Below are 25,855 nucleotides of genomic sequence, written 5' to 3'. Positions count from 1 at the left end.
ATAACATCTAAAGTGGACAAAGTTGAAATATTAATTTACAACTTACGTGAATTTGTTAGTGTTTACAAGGCCTTCGTAAAAGTCATGCTCCCGTAAGAAAGCTATATTGCAGAGGAGTTTACGATACATCAATCTTGTCCGATTTAAATGTACTATTAGAGCAATTTACGGAATTGTAATATTTGTTTTATTCTTCGGTGACAGAGTTCTCAAATTCATCGTTTCGTTTTCTGGAAATATGTGAATTCTCACCTTTTGTAAGCAAAGATCGACGGTCTAAATCGAAAATCCACTTAAAACTGTCACTAGATTTCAACTTCTCCTTTTAAATACAACAAACCTCCTCAACTTTGATGCAGTGGTTGCCGGGGTAAACGATTTCTCTTTTCCTAGGTATCTCTATAGAAGCCGCCGAGCTGAAGCTTCATCTTAAAGGACCCATAGCAAATTTCGGTTATAAGGTGGACGTTGTTACGTGTCCTCTAGGGAGCGCGTTGCCGCAAGATGTTTTCAAATCGGCTCATTAATAGCCGAGATAGAAATATTTCAGTGCCGCGAACCCATGATTTCAGGAGGAGAGCTCCACTGCATAGCGAGACATGAGGAGGCTAGCGTCTAGCCTCCGCAAGCAAAATTCTTTCCCTGCGTTTTCCCATACCGGATATTTAGGATCGCGTGACGCATACGTCACGGGTCCCGTCTTCTACAATCACACGTGACTACGTCACCGTGTGAAGTAGTCGTGTCCCTGCGCCTACGTCACCGTCCGGCTTGGAACGAGGTTGCCGTGCGGGAAAGGGAAAACTGCGTTGGGATTGAAATTTTAGACCTTTCGGCGGAGCGTAGAGACGTTATTCTTTGCAAACACGACCGTTGGCGCGCATTGTACGCTCTGCGCTTGTCAGCTCAGAATGACCAGACCTGCTGAGGGGCCCTATAAGGGCGTGCTGTTGATTACTGCACAATAGTGGGCCAATTTTAGATTAACAGCATCACTCTGGTCATTTCTGCGGTGTAGTTTACGCGCGGCTCTAGTGTCATCGAAACTCCTCCTGTTTTGTGGTGATCGACATTACACATAGTGTTGGCGCAATGGCTTTCGCATTGCACTGCTATGCACGAGGGCGCAGGTTCGAATCCCGGCCTAGAAGACCGCACTTTGATGCAAAGACACCCGTGTAGCGTGCATTGGGTGCACGTTAAAGAACCCCAACGGCCAAAATTATTGCTGAGTTCACCACTACGGCGCGCCTCAAGTCTTGTCGTGGTTTTGGCGCGTAAAACCCCAAAGTTTCATTTTAGCGATCGACATACGCTCAAAGCTGCTGTAAAAATTTCTTTTAGGCACCACTTAAACATTTTGTAAGTCGTGAAAACGACTACCTCAATACACACAACTGATCTCAATTAACTACTTACTGCGAAGGATGGAGCTACATTCGTGTGATTGTAGAAAACCCTACTCGATAACTTTTTACGCCTTTTCGTCAACTTGTAAAGGCAATGTCGTATCAAATATCTTGCTTTCGAAACGTGGGATAGCGTCCTGGAGCCTGCTATTGAGCACTTTAATCCCAGCAAATCACAAAAGATGCGCGATTACATCAGAGTTCACAGCTCCAAACCCCTCCGCGCAAAACTTGCATATTGTAGCAACGCGCTTCGCAAATTATACGTGAATAACGAAGTCAGCAGAAGTTCGCAGTAAATCGTGCGATGTTCAACAGGGAGCAGCAACAGCCGTCGGCGCAAACCCCGCATGTTGCCTACCCGGACTAGGCCCATACACAGGTCTTTTTCCTCCTAATGGAAGCGTGCATTTTTTCTTACCTCCAACCACATCAGCCCGGAACGTTTTTGTACGAGAAGCGAAAACTAATGCATGTTCTGTCATTTGAGCAAATATTGAGTTGCAGCCCATTACGGGCGCGAAATGTTAGCAATAAAAACGATATCGGCATATTTCAATGGGCCAAGGCTGGCCGACGTTGGTAAATGTGAACACGATATCATAGCCGAAGAGGTTGCTCCGTCTATGAGCTAATGTAGTCCTGTGGACCTGCTGCAGCGCCGTTAATGCGCGGTTTATACGCGATCCTCAACTCACCTGTGCGCTTTTCAGTTGGCCCGGAACGGTGGATGTCACAGTTCCGGCGACGTCGACCGCCAAAAATCGCCACAGGGAATTCGCTCGCTTCTCGAGCTTTTGTCATTCCGCACGTGCGCACCTGCGTTCTCGTGCTGTCGGCAATGAGTGGGCGACGGAAGACGGAGCACTTCCGTTTCTTTTTTATCCAAACATTTCCGTTTTCATTCAAACGGGAAGTTGATAACTGCTGCGCTAATACAGGCTATACCAGCTAAGAGTGTGGCAAAAAGAAAAGAAATACGCGAAAAATGCGTTTCCCCTCTTACTGAAACGTTTCAAGAAGGTACCCACAATATAGCACAATCGGTCATTAATTCAATCTGAATGCAAAAGTAACTCAACGAGACTTAACGTGAGTGATGCGTTCAACACACGGGGAAAAAAGAGAAAAAAAAGGCACCTTCGACATGGCTACTCTCATTGGAAGCTAGGCACACCTGAACCTAAGCACGTGATAGCCGGAGACTTCGAATAGTAAGTTATCGGGACTTTTTTTTTCGGTACTTACTACTTTAGGTTTTCCGATCCTTCATTCTTTTCTTTCTGTTTATTTTACTACACAATGAAAACAAAATGCAGCGACAGAAGCAAAAACCGGTGGTCTGGTAACAACTTGACAACGCTCTTATCCCATTTCCTCGGCACAGAAAACAGCAGAGGGTATATATGCAATGCTTTGTAGGAGCAGATTATATTAAATAATTTACACAAACTTAAATTCATCAAGGCGTTCTGAAAATGAACAAATGCGCAACAAAATCAAAAGAAATAAAGCAGCACACTAGCAGAAATAAAAGACAATCGGACAAATAACCGTATACAAACCCACAATTCGCAGAATAAGTGGCGATAATGCACTACAGAAAACATGTTTAATACAAAAACAGCTAGGCATAATCTGCTTCGGTTTAAATTGGAACACATACGTACATGAATCTTGTATGGCAAAGTACGTGGACGCATTCTTATTATTAATATCCGTCCACGTGCCGTGCCATTAAGCAAAGCAGGACCCCCTTGGCCAGTAGTCCCATTTCTAGAGTACAATAACGCTCTTTGTACCATCGTGAGAGTTGCAGTTCCTCGAAAATTATTACGGGCAGGCTTTGAATCAACGCCGCAGTTGTGTACAACCACTCTGGATTCCAATCTAAGCTGCGCACTTGGCCGTTGGCGGAAGACCAAAATCTCTGCGATGGAGCTGCGCAATCTAGTTTCATGTGAGCATGTCTTTCGTGGGCACACAGAATAGGTGCGGACTGTTGTGAAAAAAAAACATGAACTATTGAGGGAAAGCAAACGCTATGGGCTGGGCAAGTGCGCGTGAGTGAAGCTGCGCCTCATTGCTCTCTGCGAGTTATAGCACAATTTCGAGCAAGAGAAAACATCGGTGAATATTGGGACGTGGGACTAGAAACCGAGGTATGCAGGAAAAATGAATTATGACATCGCTGATTTGAAAGGTTGCTGCAGCTGCGCCCCCCAACCCTCCCTCCCCCCCACCGCTTAAACGCTTCAGCTTTGCATGTGCGGCATTTTATAAACACATTGGCGTTGGTGCCATGAAAATTTGCTTGCTACACGTTCAGACTGTCACCACACGTTTTATCTGCACAAGAGCGCAGAGCCCATCGAAAGGCGGATCGGTGAAGTAGACAAGGAAATAAAAAATAAGAAAGAAACCAAGCAAGGCATGACTGGGCACAGCCACAAGAAGCTGAGCGCCGCGGCAATTAAACTTATGGCACGGAGATGAGGACTGACGCAACCCAACTGCGCGGACGAGAGCAGATGCAGAAAAAGCATTTGCGTTGGTGAGAAGTTCTGAAGAGCATGTTTTCCTATCCGACCAACAACATGAGCTTGCCAAACAGGACCGAAGTTCATTTTAGCGGTGCTGTTCTGAAGTGTGAACTGCATGCTGAATTACCTCACCGCGTCGTGATTATAACTATCGTTATCACCATACCTATTCGGTATTCTTTAAAAGCCCGTTGCGCTGCATTCTATAGGGCAGAACAAAAATGCCCGTAAGACACAATCGTGACCTTTATGAGCATGTAGGAAACGCATTGAAATTGAACGATACAAAGGTAGAGAAAACAGTTGAACTTATACTAGAGGATAGAAATACAAGAAAGCAACCATGGTTGTTCAGTGGCTATGGTGTTGAGCTGCTGTGCACGAAGTCGCGGGATCGAATCCCGGCCACGGCGGCCGCATTTACATGGGGACGAAATGCGAACACACCCGTGTACTTAGATGTAGGTGCACGTTAAAGAATCCCAGATGGTCGAAATTTCCGGAGTCCACCACTACGGCGTGCCTCATAATGTGGCTCTGGCACGTAAAGCCCCATAATTTAATTATTTGTAAACACAACAAAAACGTGCAAAAACTCGCAAATGGCGTATCCGAGATGGCCTATAGAAGTATAAAAAGTAAGGAGACAGCAAAGTGGGTGGGGGAGGCTACGGGCTTAAATACCTTTAGGCTGAAAGCACAAAGTTTATGAGATTCACCGCCTCAAAGTAAAATGAATTCAAGAACAGCAGCGAACCAGGCCAGTAGCTTCACTGTGTAAAATGCACGCAGAGCGAGGGCGCGTGTCAAGACGCGCGCCCCGGCGACAACCGAGCGCATACGCGGAAGGATGCACGAAACCTGTGCGCCGCCCGGAGATCACCCCTCACTGCCTATACCTTACAATATGGTAAAGAAATTGTTAAAACTTGGCTAAACTCCGTTTCTTGTCGCCGACAACAACTTGACACGGAAGTGGTTTAACTGAAACGTCACGCATCATACATTGTATCTCCAGCGGTCCCAGTATTGAGCAGCTTTGTCGACTCTGAACTTGGGAGGAGAATTGGGTAACACCACTAGGGTGGCGTAAAGAGAATTGTCTGGTGGTCTCCAATATATATTAATGTCTAGCACAGGTAGACCACCTAGATATCGTATACCAGGTATTTCAAGAGACGTGGTGGGTTTTTTTATTCCACTTATGCTGAGAAAAAGTGCATTCTCTTGTTTTACCTTCGTCTTATAATTCACTTCAGGAACGCGTTTCCTTGGTCTGGTCACAGCGAAAAAAAAACAGTTTTATGTTACACGTCTAGTCATTCCCCATTTCTTTAGCTTGGAAATATCTGTGTCATCCCCAACGTCAGCGTGTACTAAGTCTTGTTCACATTCCGCGAACCACAACTTCGTAGCCCAGGCGGAGAGGTTAAAAACGCGGGTTGTCCATACTCAGTTATATTGACCTCCCGTGAAAAACAATATTCGCAAAGTGAAGGGCGAAAAAGAAGGCATCAACGCACGTGACCGACACGGCGAGAAGAAAACTTTCAGGAATCGCCTAACTTTGCACTGCCCATATCACACCTGTAGCATAATAGCCACTATGTTTACGGCGTCGATGTCCCATTTTCGATCGCCAGCAAGCTCGGAAAAGAATGCCTAATGTGACTGAAGCAAAAGGGGAGGGAAGAGAAACCAATTATAGAAAATAGGCTGTGTCGTTGAGCGCTTCGAAACTGTGGAGTGGGTTTGGGGGGTCAGCGTAGTGGAGGACTCAGGGGTGACCACCTCGGTTTGTCTGACGTGCCCCCAATGGATGTTACACGAGCACCTCCGTCTGAATGTGGGCTCCTCAGCTGGCGTGGAACCTGTGACATTCTGATCAGTAGCGCAATGCCACGGTCACTGAACTACCGCGTGACGTGGAAAGAATCAGCAAACGTGACATTCGCAGGACACGATAGAGTGTGTGCGCCTGAAGTAGAGTGCGTTGCGTTACGCCGCGTGCGGCAAGTACTGCACAGGCGAAGCAAGTCGCTACCGTAACACTGGTGGCACAGCAAGAGTTTGAAGTCTTTTGCCGGCGGCAATCTTGCCTTGCATTTGTAAAGAGTGCCAGTGAACGCACAGGCCTCGTCGCAGATGCCAGTAATTTCGCGTGGTGAGGATCTTCACATGCAACGAGCAGGTAACTTGTGCGCCAGCCATGTCTCCGTACTTCTGCTTGAAACTAAAGTGAGCCGCATAGACATTCACGTGATGTTAATAATGCTTTATTAATTATAATCACACACAGGAAGTAACGGCTAGAGTTGCGTGCAGCAATGTGTTTGTTTTAGTTACAAGTACATTCTGTTAAAATTAAATTATGGGATTTAACGTGTCAAAACCGCTTTCTGATTATGAGGCACGCCGTAGTGGAGGACTCCGGAAATTTCGACCACCTGGGGTTCTTTAACGTGCACCTAAATCTAAGTACACGGGCGTTTTCGCATTTCACCCCCATCGAGATGCGGCCGCCGTGGCCGGGATTCGATCCCGCGACCTCGTGCTGAGCAGCCCAACACCATAGCCACTGAGCAACCACGGCGGGTTAGTACATTGTGTGTTTCAGTAAACGCTCGGTTGTGGTCGGCGACTGTGTCTAGCCTTCACTTTTCTTATCTTTTCTGAACTACAACTAATTCCGTAAAATTTAAGCGTACGTCATGGGAAAGAAACGTAGGCGGTTTTATGGCGGCGTGAATGCGTAACAATTTGAGGGTCCCTTTTAAGCGGTTTATGCTCATCTGCTCATCATATGCAGATGTTACAACACTGGCCACGCGAGTCTGAATTTCCCCCATGGAGTTAATCAGTTAAATCTGGAGAGGGTTCTAATGGGTTGGTGCATGTGCAATGAGTGGGGGGGGGGGGGGGAGAAATCATAAGAAACAAGTTAACGAAGAAAAATTCCTGCCTCATTTGTACAAAACTGGGAATGAGAATGATGCCAGTGACAAAGGTGAAGCCCCTTGATTAAACGATGTAGCGGCTGCCGTTAGAACCTTTCAAATGGCCAAGAACATCCCTCGTGAATTTACGCGCAGCCTTCGTGCTGCCACCATGTGTCCAGACGCGTCATAACACGTGCCCATCGGAGGCCAGCGGCAAACTCCATGGCGTGGTCGGCACTCATCAGATGTCCGGGTCACGCCTTCCGAGTCAACTGACGCCCAGTAGCGAGGCCAGGAGGGCGAGTAGGCACGCAAATGGGGACAGCAGCCCTCGCTCGTCACGGCATGCATAAATTAGCCCCGTCGAGGCTGGGAACGTCGGATGAAATGTTCCGGCCATATCACGATCATATTCACGAAACCTACTAGATGTTACCGCGAAGAAACAAAATTCACCGACGATTACGCTACTGCCTCATGGGAAATTTGAGGGCAGGTCTATGTGTGTTTTAATTTCGCGATATCTTGAAGCAAAGAATAAGAGAGAGATAAGTAACAGAGTCGCCAATCGTCGAAAATCGGATCTATGCGTCAAGGGCGTACGCTTTTATACATGACTCATCGAAGGTTCCAGTGTAATCGGTGGTGCCGCTTGGCTTCCAGAAAGTACTACATAATTCACGTGGCGCTTACAATCAGATTACAAAACAATAGCAAACCATACGACAATCCAAACAAACGCGAACCAGACCAAATCAAGCAATCCAAACAAGCGCGAGCAAGAGCTGACACAAGAAGACGGTAGCATGAAATGAACGATCCGGCTGAGGCCAGATACGAGAACGCATCGAGCAACTGGGAGGTGGGGGGGGGGGGGGGAGGCAGTGGAAGCCCGCATGAAACCAGTTTCTCGCGCGCACGTCACTGAAGGGGCCGCTCTCATTGGCCGCCGCCGTTCGTGGCTCGCGTTTCTCTTTCACCTTTCGCTGCTGTGCTCATTCGCTCGGCGACGCCACCATCGCCTCCGTTCGCTGCAGGAACGGGCGAATTGCGCTCAAAACAAAAAAGTGCGGCGTTATCGCGTTTACAAAAGCCATCGGGGCGCAACGTCAGTGAATACATGGGTCAAAGAACAAAGCCCAGTTTCTACTGACGCGGGACACAGCCCTTCCAAGGTCGTCGTCCCGATTTCTCGACATTTGTCGTGTTTGTTTCGCCTTCGTGCTGCCGGGTTCCCTTAAGCTAGTGTCAGGCTACACGAACCTATAACCGCAACCTCTCGAAGCACACGTGCTGAACAGAGTGCAGCGGAACGAGATATCCTCACCAGGAAGCACGAAGCTTAGCTGTTACTCTATTGGATTCCAGAAAGCATCGGTACCAGCTCGTCTGCACTCTGACAATGACGTTATAGCAAATGATCACGCGATAGGAGCATAGGAGAAACAAAAGCTTTTCTCGGCGCATGGTAAACAAATGCTTGCCTACAGAACGAAGTGCAAACAAACAGGATACGCAGAAAAAGCGAAACGCAGAAAGACTTGTGCGCTTCTCAACTTCTCCTGTCTGTTGGGGTTCTGATATGAAGATTACACCATCTTGTGCAGATTTCAGTTCCTTTACAATGAATGCTCTTAGGGATGTGTGCTCGACTACAAACAGTCAACCTCCGGCAAGTTCCCTAAACATTGAACTATGTTCTTTAAAACCTAAATTGTGTTTGGCAGCAACACGTAAAGCCATGATGTAAAATAGACTCCCCAACACACACACATGCACGCACACACACGCACGCATGCATGCAAGCCCACTACAGTTGATGTAAATGTAGCCTCGCCTGCATCACTTCTCTTCAAAGAGCCAAAGCATCCTCTCAGCTCCGTTCTGTGCCCTTCTCCGCGTAGTCTTCCGAGAAATACGGGCGCTTTAGTAGGCGTAACCATGTTAACGACTAAGGAGCTGTGGTTTCACAACAACGACAAAGCTGGCGTGGTTTACATTGACTATACCGAATATTTTTCTGAGCTTCGCCTTTAAGAGTGGACCGCGATAGCATTCAAAGATCCCTGACTGCTTCTCACGCCTCCAGACAACTGCAGCTTATGTATACGGTAACGTTGACCGGCAAACGCTGGCGCAAAACGCTATGCACGAAGGCGAGCGTTTTGGAAGAAGCGCGGCCTCTTGCGTGGGCCGATCCCGGAGATTGTGCACAGCCGCGCAAAAAGAATTACATTATTTTCAGGTTTTATTATTGCATCGGACTTTTAATATTGCAGTCTGAGAAGATTTAACATAGAAGGCATGGGCTGTCGTTGTTTTGCTTCATGACATTTCTTACTGGGCTGTCATTCTCAATATTCCGAGGAATAATTTATCAAGAATGTAGGACAAGGTATAAGCAACTTTAGTGATAGAATGGTGGGGCCCCCCATATATCGCATTTCATGTAGCAAGGCGTGGTATATACACATAGCTAAATATATAGGGTAATTTTCGCTCACGGGACGCCGACGACGGACGCCGACACATGATATTTTGCGACACGGGGCCCTTAACGCTGTCACGTTAAAATGAACAGGGACACTTCTCAGCGGGCTGCGACCGCTCGTTCATGTGAATCGCAGTTTCAGGACAGTAAGACTTTAGGAAAAAGCAATAACACAACTGCACGCGAATTCATAGTCATATTAAGAAGAAAGATTAACTGCATCAGTGAAACCTCTGGTATAGCAATAGCGTGGCAGTTTGGGCGAGTTGGTATGTCATGAATTTTTTAGGCTTGTAGCGCAGCTCAGAAAGAGCAAAAAAGGAAGGAGGTAAGGGTAATGAAAGGGCTCACTCTGTTTTCCGTTCCCTTTCATTACCCTTACCTCCTTCCTTCTTTGCTCTTTCTGAGCTGCGCTACAAGCCTAAAAAAATGGTATAGCAATATAGTGTAATACAGTGTTTTTTTTAATAAGGAGGCACCTTCCTCACCAACACTTTCACGATAGAAGTAAGTCTATATTTCGCATAGTGTAGCCCCGTTTTGATATATTCCTAGGTCTATGTATGGGATCATCTATAGATGGATGTTACCGACATCGTTGGTCCTTAAAAGGACACTAAAAGAACACTACAAAGGACTCTACTAAGCAGAACTAGATGGAAAGATTGAGCTACTGTAATAACAAATTCTTCATGCGAAGCGAGAACGCAACTTCTGTAAATGACAAATATGGCGAAAATAGAAAATCGCCGTAGCGCCGCTTGTTTTGAACTATGGTATCTGATTCAATGTCAGCCCTGGGGAGGTATTCTGTAAGATTCCACCTAGTGGACTATTCATTTCGACCGCTGCTGATTGGCTAGGGCCACTCGTCTCCTCTCTCGTACAGCAGTATCCAATCAGCAGCGGCCAAAGTGGACAGTCCGCTAGGTGGACTCTTACAGAATACCCCCCCTGGCTTATTCACAGAGAACAGCAGACAGGACGGTCACGTGGGGAATACGTCAACTGGTCCGTTTCGGCATGAGCGACTGTGAATCATAATGCAGAAGCAGGATCTTCGGTGGAAATTTTCTAATGAGCAGCACGGTGTCACACTGGCGCATAGAAAACAAGGGTACACTTCAACACGAATAATATGAACTTGAAAAAGGGGGGCACCAGCGAAACACAACGGACGCACACAAAAGGAAAAGGTGTTAGACACGGACGGACGCTCGACATATTATTCGCGCTAATGCACGAATAATATGTCGATGTAACTCTGTCAGTCAGTCAGTCAAGAACTTTATTGAAGTCCTGAGGAGTTTCAAGCCGTTGGAGATGCCACGCGGGGAACTCCTCCGGCCGAAACAGTCAGTCGGTCGGTCGGTCGGTCGGTCAGAGTCAGTCAGAGTCAGTCAGTCAGTCAGTCAGTCAGTCAGTCAGTCAGTCAGTCAGTCAGTCAAGAACTTTATTGAAGTCCTGAGGAGTTTCAAGCCGTTGGAGATACCACGCGGGGAACTCCTCCGGCCGAAACAGTCAGTCGGTCGGTCGGTCGGTCGGTCAGAGTCAGTCAGTCAGTCAGTCAGTCAGTCAGTCAGTCAGTCAGTCAGTCAGTCAGTCAGTCAGTCAGTCAGTCAGTCAGTCAGTCAGTCAGTCAATCTGTCAGTCAGTCAGTCAGTCAGTCAGGAACTTTATTGCAGTCCTGAGGAGTTTCAAGCCGTTGGAGATACCACGCGGGGAACTCCTCCGGCCGAAACAGTCAGTCGGTCGGTCGGTCGGTCGGTCGGTCGGTCGGTCGGTCGGTCGGTCGGTCGGTCGGTCGGTCGGTCGGTCGGTCGGTCGGCGGTCGGTCGGCGGTCGGTCAGAGTCAGTCAGTCAGTCAGTCAGTCAGTCAGTCAGTCAGTCAGTCAGTCAGTGAGTCAGTCAGTCAGTGAAGAACTTTATTGAAGTCCTGGGGAGTTTCAAGCCGTTGGAGATCCCACGCGGGGAACTCCTCCGGCCGAAACAGTCAGTCGGTCGCTCGGTCGGTCGGTCGGTCGGTCAAGAACTTTATTGAAGTCCTGAGGAGTTTCAAGCCGTTGGAGATCCCACGCGGGGAACTCCTCCGGCCGAAACCGTAGGCGACGCCCAAGTCGGGACGGGAACGTGGTGACACTCCGCCAGTTCTTGGGCCCTCTGGACGGCCTTGAGTTGGAGTTTGAGGTCCGGGCTTTTGAGGGCTTCTTCCCATTCGGGCTCACTGGAGAGAGGGCCATTTGGTAACGCGGTACATTGCCATAGCATGTGCGAGAGTGTGCAATAAAGTTCTGGGCAGTCTGGGCAATTTGCAGGGATTTCTTAGTTTTAGCGGCTTAGTAGGACTAGTGACGGATACGAGTCCGTTTGTAGCATTCGAAACGCGGCCGCCTGCGCGCGTTCGAGTTTGGCGTGTGAGAGCGGGAATTTGGTTCTGCCTTTCCGATAGCGGGAGGTAATTTCTTGGTAAGTGAGCAGCGTAATATTTTCTTTTATGCACCGCGGTGGCTTAGCGCCTACGGTGTTGCGCTGTTAATAAGCCCGAGGTAGCGAGGTCAGATCCCAGCCGCGGCGCCCGGATTTCGATGGGGACAAAATGCAAAAAGGCCCGTCTCGTGCATTGGGAGCACGCTGAGGAGCCCGCGATGGCTAAAATTAATCCGGAGTCAGCCACTACGGCGTGCCTCAAATTCAAATCGTGGTTCTGGCACGTAAGAACAACAGAGTTCATTGAATATTTTCCTTTAGTACCCCTTTAAGAATGGCATATGCAGACAACAATACTGCGCAGAATACTGCCATGCCACATCGTTCGTCTCCTCGACCGCGACAGACAAATTGTCGCTTACATCAAAGACCGTTCGGCACAACGCGCGCTTGCTACATCGGAAACAACGTGGGCGTTGTAGGAACTTCATTGGAGAGGCGGGTCCATTATTATTAGATTGTAGACACGTAAAATTTCACGGATGTCTTGTAACCAGAATTCAGTAACGTTATTTTCGATTCTACAACCGGAGATTGTACTCACCGCTATTCTTGTTGAAGTAATAAATCTTTCTCGGCACATGACGACTGAATAAATAATCAAGCTTTGAATTCTCACTTTTTTATAGTGTTTGCGCCACATCACCATCGATGCTTCGTGACGACATTTGACGAGTGTAAATACTCTGGCATAAAAAGACACGGGCGGGTGGTAAAGCATTAACTGAGGTTGGGACATTAACTGAGTTTGGGGAAATTCGCCACGCGATGACCACTCTTAAATATACATCGCACGCTCAGCCCACAAGCTACGACGACAGCCTGCCCGTCTTGCCGTGTCTAGTGCACGAAGGGCTCAAGAACTACTCCTATACACACGTGGTTCGCAAGAAAACCTCAATGAAGCAGGTTTTCTATGCTTCTCGCTTGATATCCGTGGGATTCTCTGCGACGGCGCACTCCTGTAGGGCCACAGAATGTGGCATGCCCGCCCCGAGGGTGCGGAATGTGGCCGCGATTCCAGGAGGCTTGGCGCTGCCAAAGATCGCGCGATACGATCAGTTGATGCCACAAAAGTGGGCAGAAAATGGTGGCCAGCACCCAGTTTTGACCGCGGAGGCACCTGGCCGTGGCCCAAAGTCGTGTGGTGTGCGCCCAGGTGTACTGCCGGTTAGATCTGACCGTCAAGTTGTTGGAATGCGGCCGCATTGTAGTCGACGTAACAATGTTGAAGCAATCGACTACCAAGCTCGGCTTCGCTGAGTCGACGATCATTTGTGTCAAGGTAGCAGTGCGCGAAATTTAATTTGGTAATCACCTGCCGACGTGTCCCGCGTACGCACACATTTGTGCACGTTAAATAGTCAAAAATAACCAAGAGCACGAATCTAAGCCCAATATTCTAGAACACTGCTCATTTCAAAACTACACCTGGACCCAAGAAAGGGAATGGCAGCACCACCCGTTGATTGAAATGGTCACTGCGTTTGAATGACACCTCCACGGCCACATATAAGGGAAAACATTGCAACCAGGTATTCTAAGGACCTATTATAATGCACTGGCGCGGGCAGTTTCTTAAAGGGAAGCTGAAAGTTTTTCCAGAAAAATGAGTGAAGAGCATTACGCCGTTGTTTTCAACCCTCTGAATTCGAATATCGCATCGAAATTGAGCGAAAGAAAGCGCAAACATATTTTATTTCGTCGAAAAGTGCAGCAGCAGACACGCCCAGCTCGCGCGCCTCGTTTCCGCCTGTGATTGGTCGGGCGCCTCATGACGTCAACAATGGTGTTCGTCCGGACTGACTGCTGCCGCTACACACGCAGCACGGTGCAAGTTGGTTTGGTGCAGTTTTGCTGAGACGGTCATGGAAAATTTCGAGACCTTGCATTTCTCTGAGGAGTTTGGCGTTAAGCCCTAACTCCACGAGAGCGATTTTGCGCGCGACGGCTTCGAGCGACAAAACGGGCCGTCGCTTGAACAGATCGTTCGGTGCTGTCGCTCGATCGCTCGTTTCTAGAAATCTAGAACTCGTCGCTCGTCGCCCGGAAGTGTTATGAGCGACTAGCCATTAGTGAGAAGCCGGAACTGGATGTACAAAACTCAAATGCTACGGTTTGTCGCACGGAACGAGCAAACTATTGAATTTTACACGTGCAAGAATAAGAACTTAATGCGAGACCTTCCGAAATATTTTATGCTCCTTTTTCAGTAATGCATCAACTTAAATTGATAAAGCATGCGTCACGCTAGTTTCGGCGCGTATATTGCTGCCCTCATACCGGGAAGCCTTCGCTTAAAGCCGTCGCTGGCGTGGAGTTTGGCTTGCAGGCGACGAGTGAACGTGACAGCCATCGCCTCGCTTGCCGCGCTGTCGCTGTCGCGAGGCAAGATCACTTGTAGGGGTTTATACTTTACTCCCTACATGTACGAGCCGATTGCGAAGAGCTGGCCTCCCCAAGAAGCAAAAAATGCTGGTGCAAGCACTGCTTTCCACGCGAACGAAGGCGAAGTGTTAGCATCTCCTTGTGTTGGAAATGTTCTTTGGCTAGTATGTTTTTTTTTTTTTTTTTGCTAAGCTGCATTCATCGTTCCAGTGAGTACGTTTCCAGGCAAACAACTGTAGTATTATGTTCCTGCATGCCTCCTCGTAGAACGTAAGCGGCGATGCGATCTTCGGCATCTGTGCGCTGCCCCAAAGCTGTCGGCAATCTACACAGACGGTTTAAACGCGAGAAACGTTTACCGGCTCTTGTAGCACGTGTAGTATAGAACCTTCATCAGCGCGCCGTCCGCACGCTACTCGCAACCGGTGAATTCCGTCGACTACGTGAGATGGTCGGTTTCTCTATGTGTGCGAGAGAAGGGGGAGCGCAGCGTCCTGGCGTGAGCAGGCTTTCCAACACATGCAAACTTTACGCTTGCACTGCGTTATGGTAGCTGCATGCAGGCCGTTTCACAACACACATGCGAATAGAAAATTGGCGACGCTTCGCGATGAAACCTGCGTCAAGGGTGGGAGATAAACATGCACCTTCCGTTCAGCGTGGTAACACGAAGGCGAACCCAAAGCACGCATTGGTAGTAATCGTCACGGAAGTGGTTAGAGGACAACACTGTTGTTCTTGAGCGCTTGAAGTTGTTTCGCTTCACAGCAGCCTCCCACTTAGCTGAAAGCTTCTTGTCTTGCAGGAACTAATGGAACATCAGAACATCGTCGCGGCGGCTGGTGTTCGTGCAAGCATAGGCTGCACAGAACGCCGTCATGATCGGCCTACAAGTTCAATTGATGCTGCGCACGTCAACTACCACTCCTATATACACACAAAGGAATGTAGGGTCGAGCGAAGCAGATTAGGACGGCACGCACGCAGAAATAAGCCCGATCAGGCCCGGTCGCGGAGACTGCGAATAAACGGAACACCAGTGCCGACGTCACTACGCCGCGGTTTCCGGTCTCCGCTGGCGTCGTCAGCGTCAGCAGCAGCGCGCGGCACTCGACGGGGGGCGGAGCTACCGGGCAATTTTAACCGACGATTGCGTCGCTCCTAAGTGAAAAATCCCCCCCCCCCCAAATTTTACCTGCATGGTTTATAAGGTTCCCGCTTCCGTATATGAGCGTCTTATTGAATTCGACAGACTCTTCAGCTTCCCTTTAAGGGGCGCTTCTTAAATAACACCACGGCATAGGAGCTAAGAGCATTATCACAGTGTGCTTACCCCTTTAGTGGAGTGTCGGGATAATCTACACTCGGCCGAACTCGAGAAGAGCCGTTCTTGAAAGAAGGGATAAAGCATGCCCTTGCCTGACTATGTAGCTTTCTGACTACCAGTCAAATAATTGTCTGCCAAATTTGTAACTGAAGCCGGAAATCTGGAGGTGCGCCTGGGTGAATACGGAACACGAGAGTGACTTCGCTTTTCACGAAAAGAAGAATAATGACAGTCTAAGCCACCCCGAAAACAACGCAAGAGAACAAACGACTAGCAGATTATGACAAATGCTACTGTCAACTCAATAACCAACGCTCAGTCAACGCAAGCACAGGTGGGTCAGCAAAGATGCACTGGGAAAACAGCACATTTTATATCCTTTTGCTGAGCGGATTTACGCAGGCGCTTCACAAATTGTACGCAATCGAACTGCTACGCGAGAAATGACGTCTGCCGTCGTTCTCACTTGAATATCACCTTCACCAAATATGGACAATGCTTCCAAAAGGTTTATCGCGACGACCGCTAAAATGACTAGAATCAGCTATACGTGTTTAGAGAAATATGGTCGCCAACTTCCCCACTCAGTGCCGGAGAATTAATGGATCGAACGATGAACAACTTCAAAGGGTAACGGTAGGCCCTGCGTGACATGCCGCCGAAATCATAAGAGCACGGGCCAGTACTGCGAGGGGGGAGGAGGAAAGAAAAAAGGCAGAGACGCTAACCACAAATGCGTCCAGTTGGCCGCCCTACACTGGCGGAGATGAAAGAGGGAAAGACAGAAAGGGGAAGAAAGCCGCAGTGAGCTCGCGCACGCACGCCTGAGCATCGCTACTAGATACTTTTCAGTTGTAAAACTCCGCCTGGGAGCGGCGCGTGAACGTGACCCTCTGCCGTCTCCTCTCGCGAGGTGGCGCTGCCGCCACGGTTGGCCCGGTTGGCTACGGAAGCTTCCCAAGGCAGCAGCGCACCGCCGACTCAATGCCAGTTTTTGCGTTTTTTTCTGCTCTTCGTGGCGCTAAATATTCAAAGAATAGCCTTTTTACATTGTGCACTCTGTAAAAAGCAGCCAATAAATGAATGAAGAGGAGAGTAAAGCCTTTCGTTTGTGGCATTTTGTTTTATGTACACACGAAAAAAAGAATAGTGCTGGTACAATGCCCGATTGATGAATCTAAGCATGCTGCATCAATATTCATAAAAGATGCGCTTACTTGGTTGCTACGGCTACCTTGTGACTGCTTTCTAGTTGACAGTTTGTATCCCTGGAGAAAAATGCATCCTCATAACAATGAAGAAATTCAGTACTTCGCACGTGAACGCGAACCTATGCTCTGGACAACCAAGAAGAGGGAGGCAGCACCCCTCTAGTTCATCTAAAACCTTCCAAAATATCTCTCCGTAAAGGCCTGCCTCATCCAGGAAAGCCGACACACTTTTGTTAGCAGTCTTCATAAAGCCCAGCATCTTCGGCGTCGGGTGCTTTTAGGAACCTTGCTTGAGACTCTGTACTCAATTAAGGAACTGTCGCAGCCAACTGCTGGGATTTCAGAGCTTATGTCCACTATGCATAGATCACATGGTGCGCCCTTTCTGACTTTATGAATGACATATCCACACAGATAATAACCAACATTGTCCTCTATGTTTCCTCGAGCATAAGTGTGCTCATTGCGAGCCCATTCTGGTGAGCTGCTTGGCTCCACGCAACTTTTCAACGTCGCTTCAATGGCATTGCGAAGACTATGTTTTGACTTGCAAGCTTCTCTGAGCTGCTTGAATGTGTCGTTGACGCCGACGTGCACAGGGTTCGGCAAACCTTCCACACTCCCACGTAGCGCCGTTTTAACAGGTGTATACAGGCTTAGAAGGCGGAATATCTGCGTGAAGTTGATTATTCTTGGATGGGACTCATCTCCACCGAAGGAACGCACCAGTCCAAAGTGTCGCTGAAAAAACACGAGTGAATTTCCTAGCAAACAGGGCAATGTGAATGCAGTCACAACAAATGTGAACAGTGTGCCTTACCTCCAATGGATCTTGATTTAACTTGGCTGTCAAAACATAGAGCGCACCTTGACGCAGCAGATTATCGACAATGTTTAAAGTCTACATCAGAGTTACTCGCAGCGACTCTGTCGTTTATGATGCAAAAAGCTTCAGGTTCTTTAGAATTGCATTCTGTTCTGTCAAGTTTAGCAGTTCCAAAAAATGTTTGATGGCCTGAAATGATTAGTAACAAGTTTATAGACCTTAGGAAATGCTCGCGAAGTTCAAAGGTGGTGGTCTGGTACACTATTTCGTCGTAGAATGCTTGCAAGGTTTTATTAACACAAACAAAAAAAGACAACTAAAAACAGACAAAGTGATAGGAAGGGCGCTGCACCCTCCCTAGCTATCACTTTGTTTGTTTCTCGTGGTTTTTATCGTTTCATTGTTTCATTGCAGGCACGTTAGCTCACAAGGCGAGCAGCATCTTCCTGGCACATAAATAAGAAACACGAGCAAAACGTGGCACGCTGCTGCGCGCATCGGCGTCTCTGTCCGCCCGCAAAACGTTGCACGCACCGCCCGCCGTCGGGCCGACAGTGTCGCGCGCGCCGCCCCGCGGGCGCGACCGAAAAGGGGACAGGTGCCGCGGCGGAGTTTGACAACTGAAAATAATCTAGTAACGTTGCGCCTGAGCGAGTCAGAGGCGTTCACATAGGCCAGTCAAATCGCCAACAACAGCAACGAGGAAGTTCAGAAAGCTTCTGCAAGGAAAGATGGATGGTGGTGAAGCTTTTATACAATGTATAAAGTAGAATACTCTCGACAATGTAATGTAATGTAAGACGTAGTGTCTAACAGTCTCGGAAGAGAACAGCAGTTTACGATAGGTAGCGAGGCACTGGAAGTGGTAAGGGAATACATCTACTTAGGACAGGTAGTAACTGCGGATCCGGATCACGAGACTCAAATAATCAGACGAATAAGAATGCGCTGGGGTGCGTTTGGCAGGCATTCTCAGATCATGAACAGCAGGTTACCATTATCCCAAAAGAGAAAAGTGTATAACAGCTTTGCCTTACCAGTACTCACGTACTGGGCAGAAACCTGGAGGCTTACGAAAAGGGTTCTACCTAAATTGAGGACGACGCAACAAGCTATGGAAAGCAAAATGATGGGTGTAACGTTAAGAGACAAGAAAAGAACAGATTGGTGTGGGGGAACAAACGCGAGTTAATGACATCTTAGTTGAAATCAAGAAAATTAAATGGGCATGGGCAGGAGATGAGGAGGGAACATAACCGATGGTCATTAAGGGTTACGGACTGGATTCCAAGGGAAGGGAAGGGTTACGGACTGGATTCCAAGGGAGGGGAAGGGTAGCAGGGGGCGGCAGAAAGTTAGGTGGGCGGATGAGATTAAGAAGTTTGCAGGGACAACATAGCTACAATTAGTACATGACCGGGGCAGTTCGAGATGTATGGGAGAGGCCTTTGCCCTGCAGTGGGTATAACCCGGCTAATGATGATGATGATGACTCTCAACAAGTTACAATATATTGGGCAAATTTTGGGGATGACGCGTTCAACGCAGAAGGTTGCAGAAATTGTGGTGCGACTATAACAATGGCGCCACTGCGGCTTCGCGCCGGCTTTATATTGTGCATCAGTTTTGCTCACGCACGGCAACCAACTGACCAGAGAAATCAGTGAAGCATACCAAACAAAGAACAGGACGTCTGTGAGCTAGCCTTCATTAACATTGCATGGAAAAGATGTGTCCTCCCTAGGTGAAAGGGTAACTGCAATCAGTCCACGCTTTTCTTTTTCTTTTTTGCAAATACGGTGTATCGTGCTTTTGTCTTTTGTACCGAAGGCTACGCCATCCATCCGAAAGAACTGGCGCGCAATACAAGTGAGCATTCAGAGGCGCTGCGGTTATCGCGCAAGCTTTCCTCCAAGGTAAACCTTCCGTCGACACTCCACGCTCGTGTCGTGTGGTCTTCCGTCCGAGTGTAACCCTTGCACTGAAAAAATTACACGTCAACACGTACTAACTCGCTCAGTTCACCCTACATGTAAAACAGTAATCATGGAATACCCATAGCTCTAATCGCCATGAGCTTTGCTGGGATAATGCGGCCGTGCCAAGATATATATTAGAACAATTTAATGACGCAGAGTAATAAGAGGAGGCATGCAAATTAACCTGCTCTGGTAGCCACTAATGATGTCCAAAGGCGGTACAAGCGCGCTCAGTTGTTCCTAAACCCCACACACTCCACATCGCCAAAATCCGTCAGTGCTTCAGTTCCACTGCGGTTTAACATAATCCGTATGCACCGCATGACCAGGAGTACACTTCAGTTATTGTAGCAGTGCATTACAAGCAAGGATTGTTTTGCACTTACAAAACCTGTTTCTTGCACTCTCGCTATTCATTTTAATGTAGCTAATCTTGTGGATGACCTAGCCAGCTTCTTTTTGTGGAGCGCGCTGAGAACACACACAGAAGGCATTCTACAGATGGTCCCATATCCGAAGGCCAAGGACTGCCATTGGAGCTACGAGCGGCGCAGTTGTTCCTCACGCTGGCACGTCCCCTCCGACGGCGCACGTGACGCGTCGGCGTCACTGTGAGCCGCAGCCACGCATTCACGCTGACAGGTGCGTGTGTCTTGTGGTCAAGACAATAAGGTCGTGTAAGTAGTCATATAACGATATATGAAAACCCGGTGACAAGAGGGACAGGCGAATCACTGATATCGATGACGACATGCGAAAAGAGACACGAGCGAAAGCATGAACGCAGTCATTCCGTATGGCGTAACATATATAAAAAAAAAAAGATTCCGTAGCTTTACGTGCCAAAACCAGAAACCGACTGATCGTGAAACACAGCGTATAGTGGGGGACTCTACATTGATTCTGACCACCTGGGGTTCTTTAACGTGCCCCAAAATCTAACTACGGGAACGTTCTCGTATTTACACCCATCGAATGCGGATGCCGCCGCCAGGGTCCAACTGCAACAGCACATATATCCGCTAAGCAACCACGGAGGCTGATCGTGCGGCCTACAAATATAGGTGATACAAGTGGTAGAAGAGCTTCATTCTGCATTAAATACATCAATATCTTAGCGTTACTACGAGCGAACATCGTTGCAAAATGAATGCATGCAGCATCTCCGCGTGACGTTTCTTGTTCCAAACTTAAAATTTCAACAAGTATATTTGTGATTGTGAATATCTGCTTATTCTGAAAAAAAGCTAAATATTGTCGCTTTGAAGTTCCGCACAATCTGTCAGTAATTTATTGCAAGTCTTACAGATGACGGACGCATCATGCAATGCTGTTCCAGCGCCAACTGTGAACTACAGAAGAGGACACCCACAAGAAAAGGTCATGGACAAAAGTTCCGAAAGAAAATGTGTTTTACTTGTTTTCATCAATCGAATTTGCGCTACTGTTCGTTAGTCTGGGATCTTACGAGTAGTACAAAGCTCAATTAACTTCTTACTTTTTTATCCTTCAAAGGATGGCAAGAAGTGATGCTGCCAACATACCGTATTCTGAGGCATGGCCACATATTTCAATTCCGTATGTATAAGGAACATAAAACCACTAATGGCCTATCGTTATGAAAGAGAATCATATAACGCAGCTAATACTACAGTAAATATTATGTTAAAACTAAAATAACATCAGCAAACTAATTATGACTTAGGCGTGTCTCTCGAACACCACGTAGAACGTATCATGGAGCAGAAACGCCGAAATGTCAACTTACATATTTTCTTAAGATTAACACAAACATTGTAAAACATCACCTACGAGAGTAATTCTTAGGGTTTACAAAGAGAGTGTTACGCTCTGGCTGCTGCATAACAGAAAGTAGTATACACGGTGTTCTTTTCTTAGCTGCACGAATTTTTTTTATATCGCCTGTGGCAAATAGCACAAATCTGGCCCTTTGTCTAAATTACTTGATCAGGCGGACATTACTTTCAGGAAAAATGAAAATGCTTAAATAGTTAACGTAATTACGCTGACAACCACTCGAATTAATTAATTTCATATACAGCTCACATCTTAAAGGGACACTAAAGCGAAACAATAAATCAGTTTAGAATAATGAAGCATTGTTTGAGAACCCTGCAGGCACTAATTAAAAAAATAGTTTGATTATTAGATGAGAAAATGAAGGTCAAAATATCAGTATTTAAATTTCGCGCCAGAAGCCCAGCGCTGGTACGTCAACGTGAGGTCGGGGATTCCAAGGTATCTTTTCGCATTTTGGCCGCGTTGGCTGAATAAAGGTTCCCGAAAGTTGCCATGTTTAATATTTGATTCCTTTAGAACAAAGTGTAGTCAATCTGTACCGCTATACATAATTAGTAGGCCCTAGAAGATGCCATCAAAATCCAAGGCGTGACAGCCCCTAGGTGCGGGAACTTAAGTAGGCGTCACCACCCGTATTTCGTTCTTGACCTTTTTCTGGCTGTTAAGAAGGGCCAGCTGCAGTGCAAGTTTTGCCGACCAGTTGCGACTGTGGAGGCAACATTCCGGGAGCGTCGCCGCCAACTTCTAGCCACGGCGTGACTAAGTCGACTTTGTGTCGGTAACAATTCGCGCATCCTCCACTCTGCGTCGCTTTAGCTAGGATGCGTTGTGACTGAAGGAGTTCGACGAAGCAGGCTTTGTGCGCAACACGACAACGCGGACCTGATCTCCTACGGGCGGGGGAGTTGCCGCGGGAACGCCGACGGAGGCTCCTTCCCACGCACCGACCAAGACGCAAGGCAACGCGCTACCCGCAACGGCTCCGAGTTCTACAAAATTCGTGTGGTGTCGGTTTCGGACTGTGAACACGTGTGTGTGTGCATGTGTGTGTGTAAACCATCCTGCCGAGAGGCGGCTAGTTTGCGATGACTAAACGAACGTTCGCGTCACCTTGTATCGCGGGAGGACCGAGTGTTTAAAAACTGCTGTTGTGCGGATGCTCGACACACTTTCTTAAGCAGTCATGTTAGACTGAGACTCTCTCTCAAGCAGTTAGACTGATGTACTTTCTCAAACAGTCATGTTAGACTGATGTAAATAGTGTAAATAAACCCTTATTCCTCGTTCTCGATGAGAAGCAGTCCTTCCCTTCATCAGCGTCCTCTGCGTGGATAAGTTGGACGACGGCATGGGCCAGCTACCTTCGAATTCATGCCGGACTCCAATCTTGACAACGGATCACGAGCGATGGGATTGAGCCCCCAATCCTGACATGGCTTAACAAACGTCTCATCGTTGCAGGAGTGGAGTTTTTGTTGTTGTAGAACGGTAATTTACTGATGCAGAAGAAATCATTTTTCAGTTTAGTGTCCCTTTAATCCACGATTGTAGCTAGTGTCTTCGAAGGCGTATCCGCTGGGAACCATTTCGCACGACTGCACCAGTTTCGACAAGGAAATCGCACCCTCACGCCACATTTTTCCTGCATCATTACCAAAGAGCCGAAAAAAGTGACTTCTGCTTTCTTCTGCATTCCTGCAAAAGGTCTGCAGTAGAGTAGCAAAAGCAAGTATACTCGAACGATTCCGGATAGGATTTTTCAAGTTAAGAAATTTACAAAACTTTTATAATCAACTGAGGCCGATCCGCAGGCCTCTCCTCCTTCCAACTTGCACTGACGGAATGCGCATACCATGCCTTATTTTCTAGAAGGCTTGCTACAATGTGCCGGTCCTTAACGAGAGATGTTGGTGCCAGTTAAGCAGATTCCCCGTGCATATCCTAGCTACGTCGTTTACTGCCGAAATATTGTGGAACGATATATTTATATTTTTTTTCTTCCTTTTATTACATCACAATTACCAAAGAAAGTTTTCATATCTGATAGGGCGATATGCATAGAGTGGCCGAAAAGGCCATAGCACCCTACTTCCCTCTGTCGCTTCAGCATGTGAGACGAAACATAGGCCACACCATCACTTGTGAGACCTCCCCAAAGCTACATTTGAAACAGCGGTCAAGAACAGCAAATAATACAGAAGGTTGCGCTTCCCCTTCTCTGTAAAAGTATGCCAGCCTTCGCAGTGAGTTCCTGAAGATGTTTTAGGAAAGTAGGGTAAAATAATTAGGTGAATAGCCTAAACGTGGATAAGCAGCATAATGGGCCCCAAGACAATAGCGCGGGGCGCTTGGTGGAGAAAATACGAGTAAAAAGAATAGTCATCGAAATCCATAGCGTCGACTGAAAGTTCTGGAAGGTGTATCTTTACATTGATGTGGAATGGATTGAATATTGACGTTTCTGTGTCGGCCTTAGGTGCGCTTTCCTAAGTTCCAGACATTCAAATCACGGTGCAGCCAGTGCTTCGTTGTTGTTTAATACCTTCACAGAGACGATGGGAGCAGGTATTTCGAGTCGCTTCGATGTATACATCTGGAAAGTACGTGCAGTGAGTGCTCATTGCCAAGTGCATAGTGAAGCACCAGATGCCACAACGCGTACCACTGCCGAAAACGCGTACTGCAGAAAAATACTTGAACACGACGACTGCAAATACTCTCCTGACGTTATCCGTAATCATGCAGTAAGAAGACATTACTATTTGTACTGGCCAGAACAGCTCAAGCTACCTTTTTTTTTTTTTTCTTTATCAGTCGCCAGCTGCTCCAGGAAGCCTGTACATTGCTGAAAACGCTATTAGCGCCGTCCATCGCAAGTGGACACCTGTTGTTGAGGCAGACATTGTGAAAATCTTTTTTATCCTGGTTTTCTTTTGTTTTTTTGCAACTACTGGAAGAAATTCTGTTATACAGCGCGGACTTCCTAACGTGCTACGATAGACTGGTACACTTTATGTACGTCGTTGCGAATACGCTTGAGAAGCGTCTTTCTGAGAGACGTATGGCCGCAAGTGTCCACATGTAAGCGATAATGGCCAGGAGGCATTAGTTTGATGAATACGCAACTGTTCAACCGACTTGTCCGGCCGCCTGACGGGTTGGTCAAGAAATCAACGAATGCACGGTCCGGAAATCGATACACTACAGGAGATTATTATTTGCGAGTTGACACGTTACAAGCGTGCATGCTTTCTTAATGCAAGATCAACCACGTGTTCCATGGAGTCGCCTGTGACATTAAACGACATGGGTTTCTCTCATATCATCTCAGCGCGGCGGCAAAAAGACTGGCTCTTATTTCACTGCGCGAATATAAAAAAATACATTTTATGGGAATGAAGAACAATGAGGTAAACAGACGAAGCAATCTTCAGTGATGCACCCGTCACACCTGTGCACTGCGTACTCACCGATTGTTGTGATGACTGTGAGGGAGTAGAGAAAAGCCCCCGAGAAGGACCACTGCTGTCCGCCCGTGCCAATCTCCTTGCCGTCGTAGCCGTCCTTAACGGCGGCTATGAGCCGCGCCTGGAAGTCCAGTATCTCGTGGGACACCGCGGCTGTCCAGTTCTCCTTGTAGAGCACGTTCAGCCGGTCCGTGATCTCCCACAGGCGCGTCACGGTATCGCGGCGCATGGCTATCACCTGGCTGGCCTTCTCAACTTCGTAGGGCGCTTCGAGCGCGCGGAAGGCGAATGCGCCCAAGATGCTGTAGCCGACGACGAGCGCACACAGACCCACGTGTGAAAAGAGGAACGCGGTGAACTTGCGGCAACACGACTTGCAGCGGTTCTCGGGCGGCGCCACGGCCGACGCGGCCGCCCCGCCGGCTCCGTGGTGGTGGTGATGCCGGCGGGAGGACCGCTTGCGCTCCATGGGCTACTCAGCGAGGCCGCGCCGCCAGTCGCCCCGTCCATGAGCCGGCCAGCATGGCTGCGCACTGCTGCGGCCGGAGGGGGGAGAGCGTCGCCGCAGAGCGCCTACGCGCCTGCGCGACGCTGGCTCTTCCCGCCGCCGGGGAAACACAGGAAGGCGAGCTCGCGCGTCGAACACCGTGGCCGCAGCGGCCTGCCGAAATTAACAAACGCTCGCAATAAAAGCGCCGGCGAACGGAATTCCTATCGCAGCGCCACGTCGTGGAGCAGAATCAACGGCGCCGGGAGCGGAAAGACGCGCGTGGGGAGAGCGGGCGTCGTTTGGGAAACCACCGCGAAGTGGCGCAGCGTGTGCAGTTGCGGAAATTTATTTCGAGCGAGCCTCGTTCTCGGAATTTTTCATTTCGGTTGTCTCACTCTGCTTTGTCAACTCAAACCCACAGCGGCGCGCTCGCGCGGGCGCCAGCCAAAAGCGAAAGAGAGCGTGAACGAGAAGCGC

General features: G+C 48.1%; 1 protein-coding gene across 1 annotated transcript in view; it reads right to left on the bottom strand.

The window, feature by feature from the left end:
• LOC142576740 (TWiK family of potassium channels protein 7-like) overlaps positions 1-25,545 on the bottom strand; it is a 377,792-nt gene extending 352,247 nt beyond the window's left edge. Inside the window, exon 1 of the mRNA XM_075687020.1 lies at positions 24,892-25,545. Within this exon, the coding sequence (XP_075543135.1) occupies positions 24,892-25,357 (466 nt within the window). The 5' untranslated portion in view covers positions 25,358-25,545. The remainder of the gene's footprint in view (positions 1-24,891) is intronic.
• Between the last annotated feature and the right edge of the window lie 310 nt (positions 25,546-25,855).

This window comes from Dermacentor variabilis, chromosome 3 (assembly GCF_050947875.1).
Source record: "Dermacentor variabilis isolate Ectoservices chromosome 3, ASM5094787v1, whole genome shotgun sequence".
Taxonomy (NCBI): domain Eukaryota; kingdom Metazoa; phylum Arthropoda; class Arachnida; order Ixodida; family Ixodidae; genus Dermacentor; species Dermacentor variabilis.
Note: the sequence above shows the minus strand (reverse complement) of the source record. Positions and strands in the feature narration are given on the sequence as shown.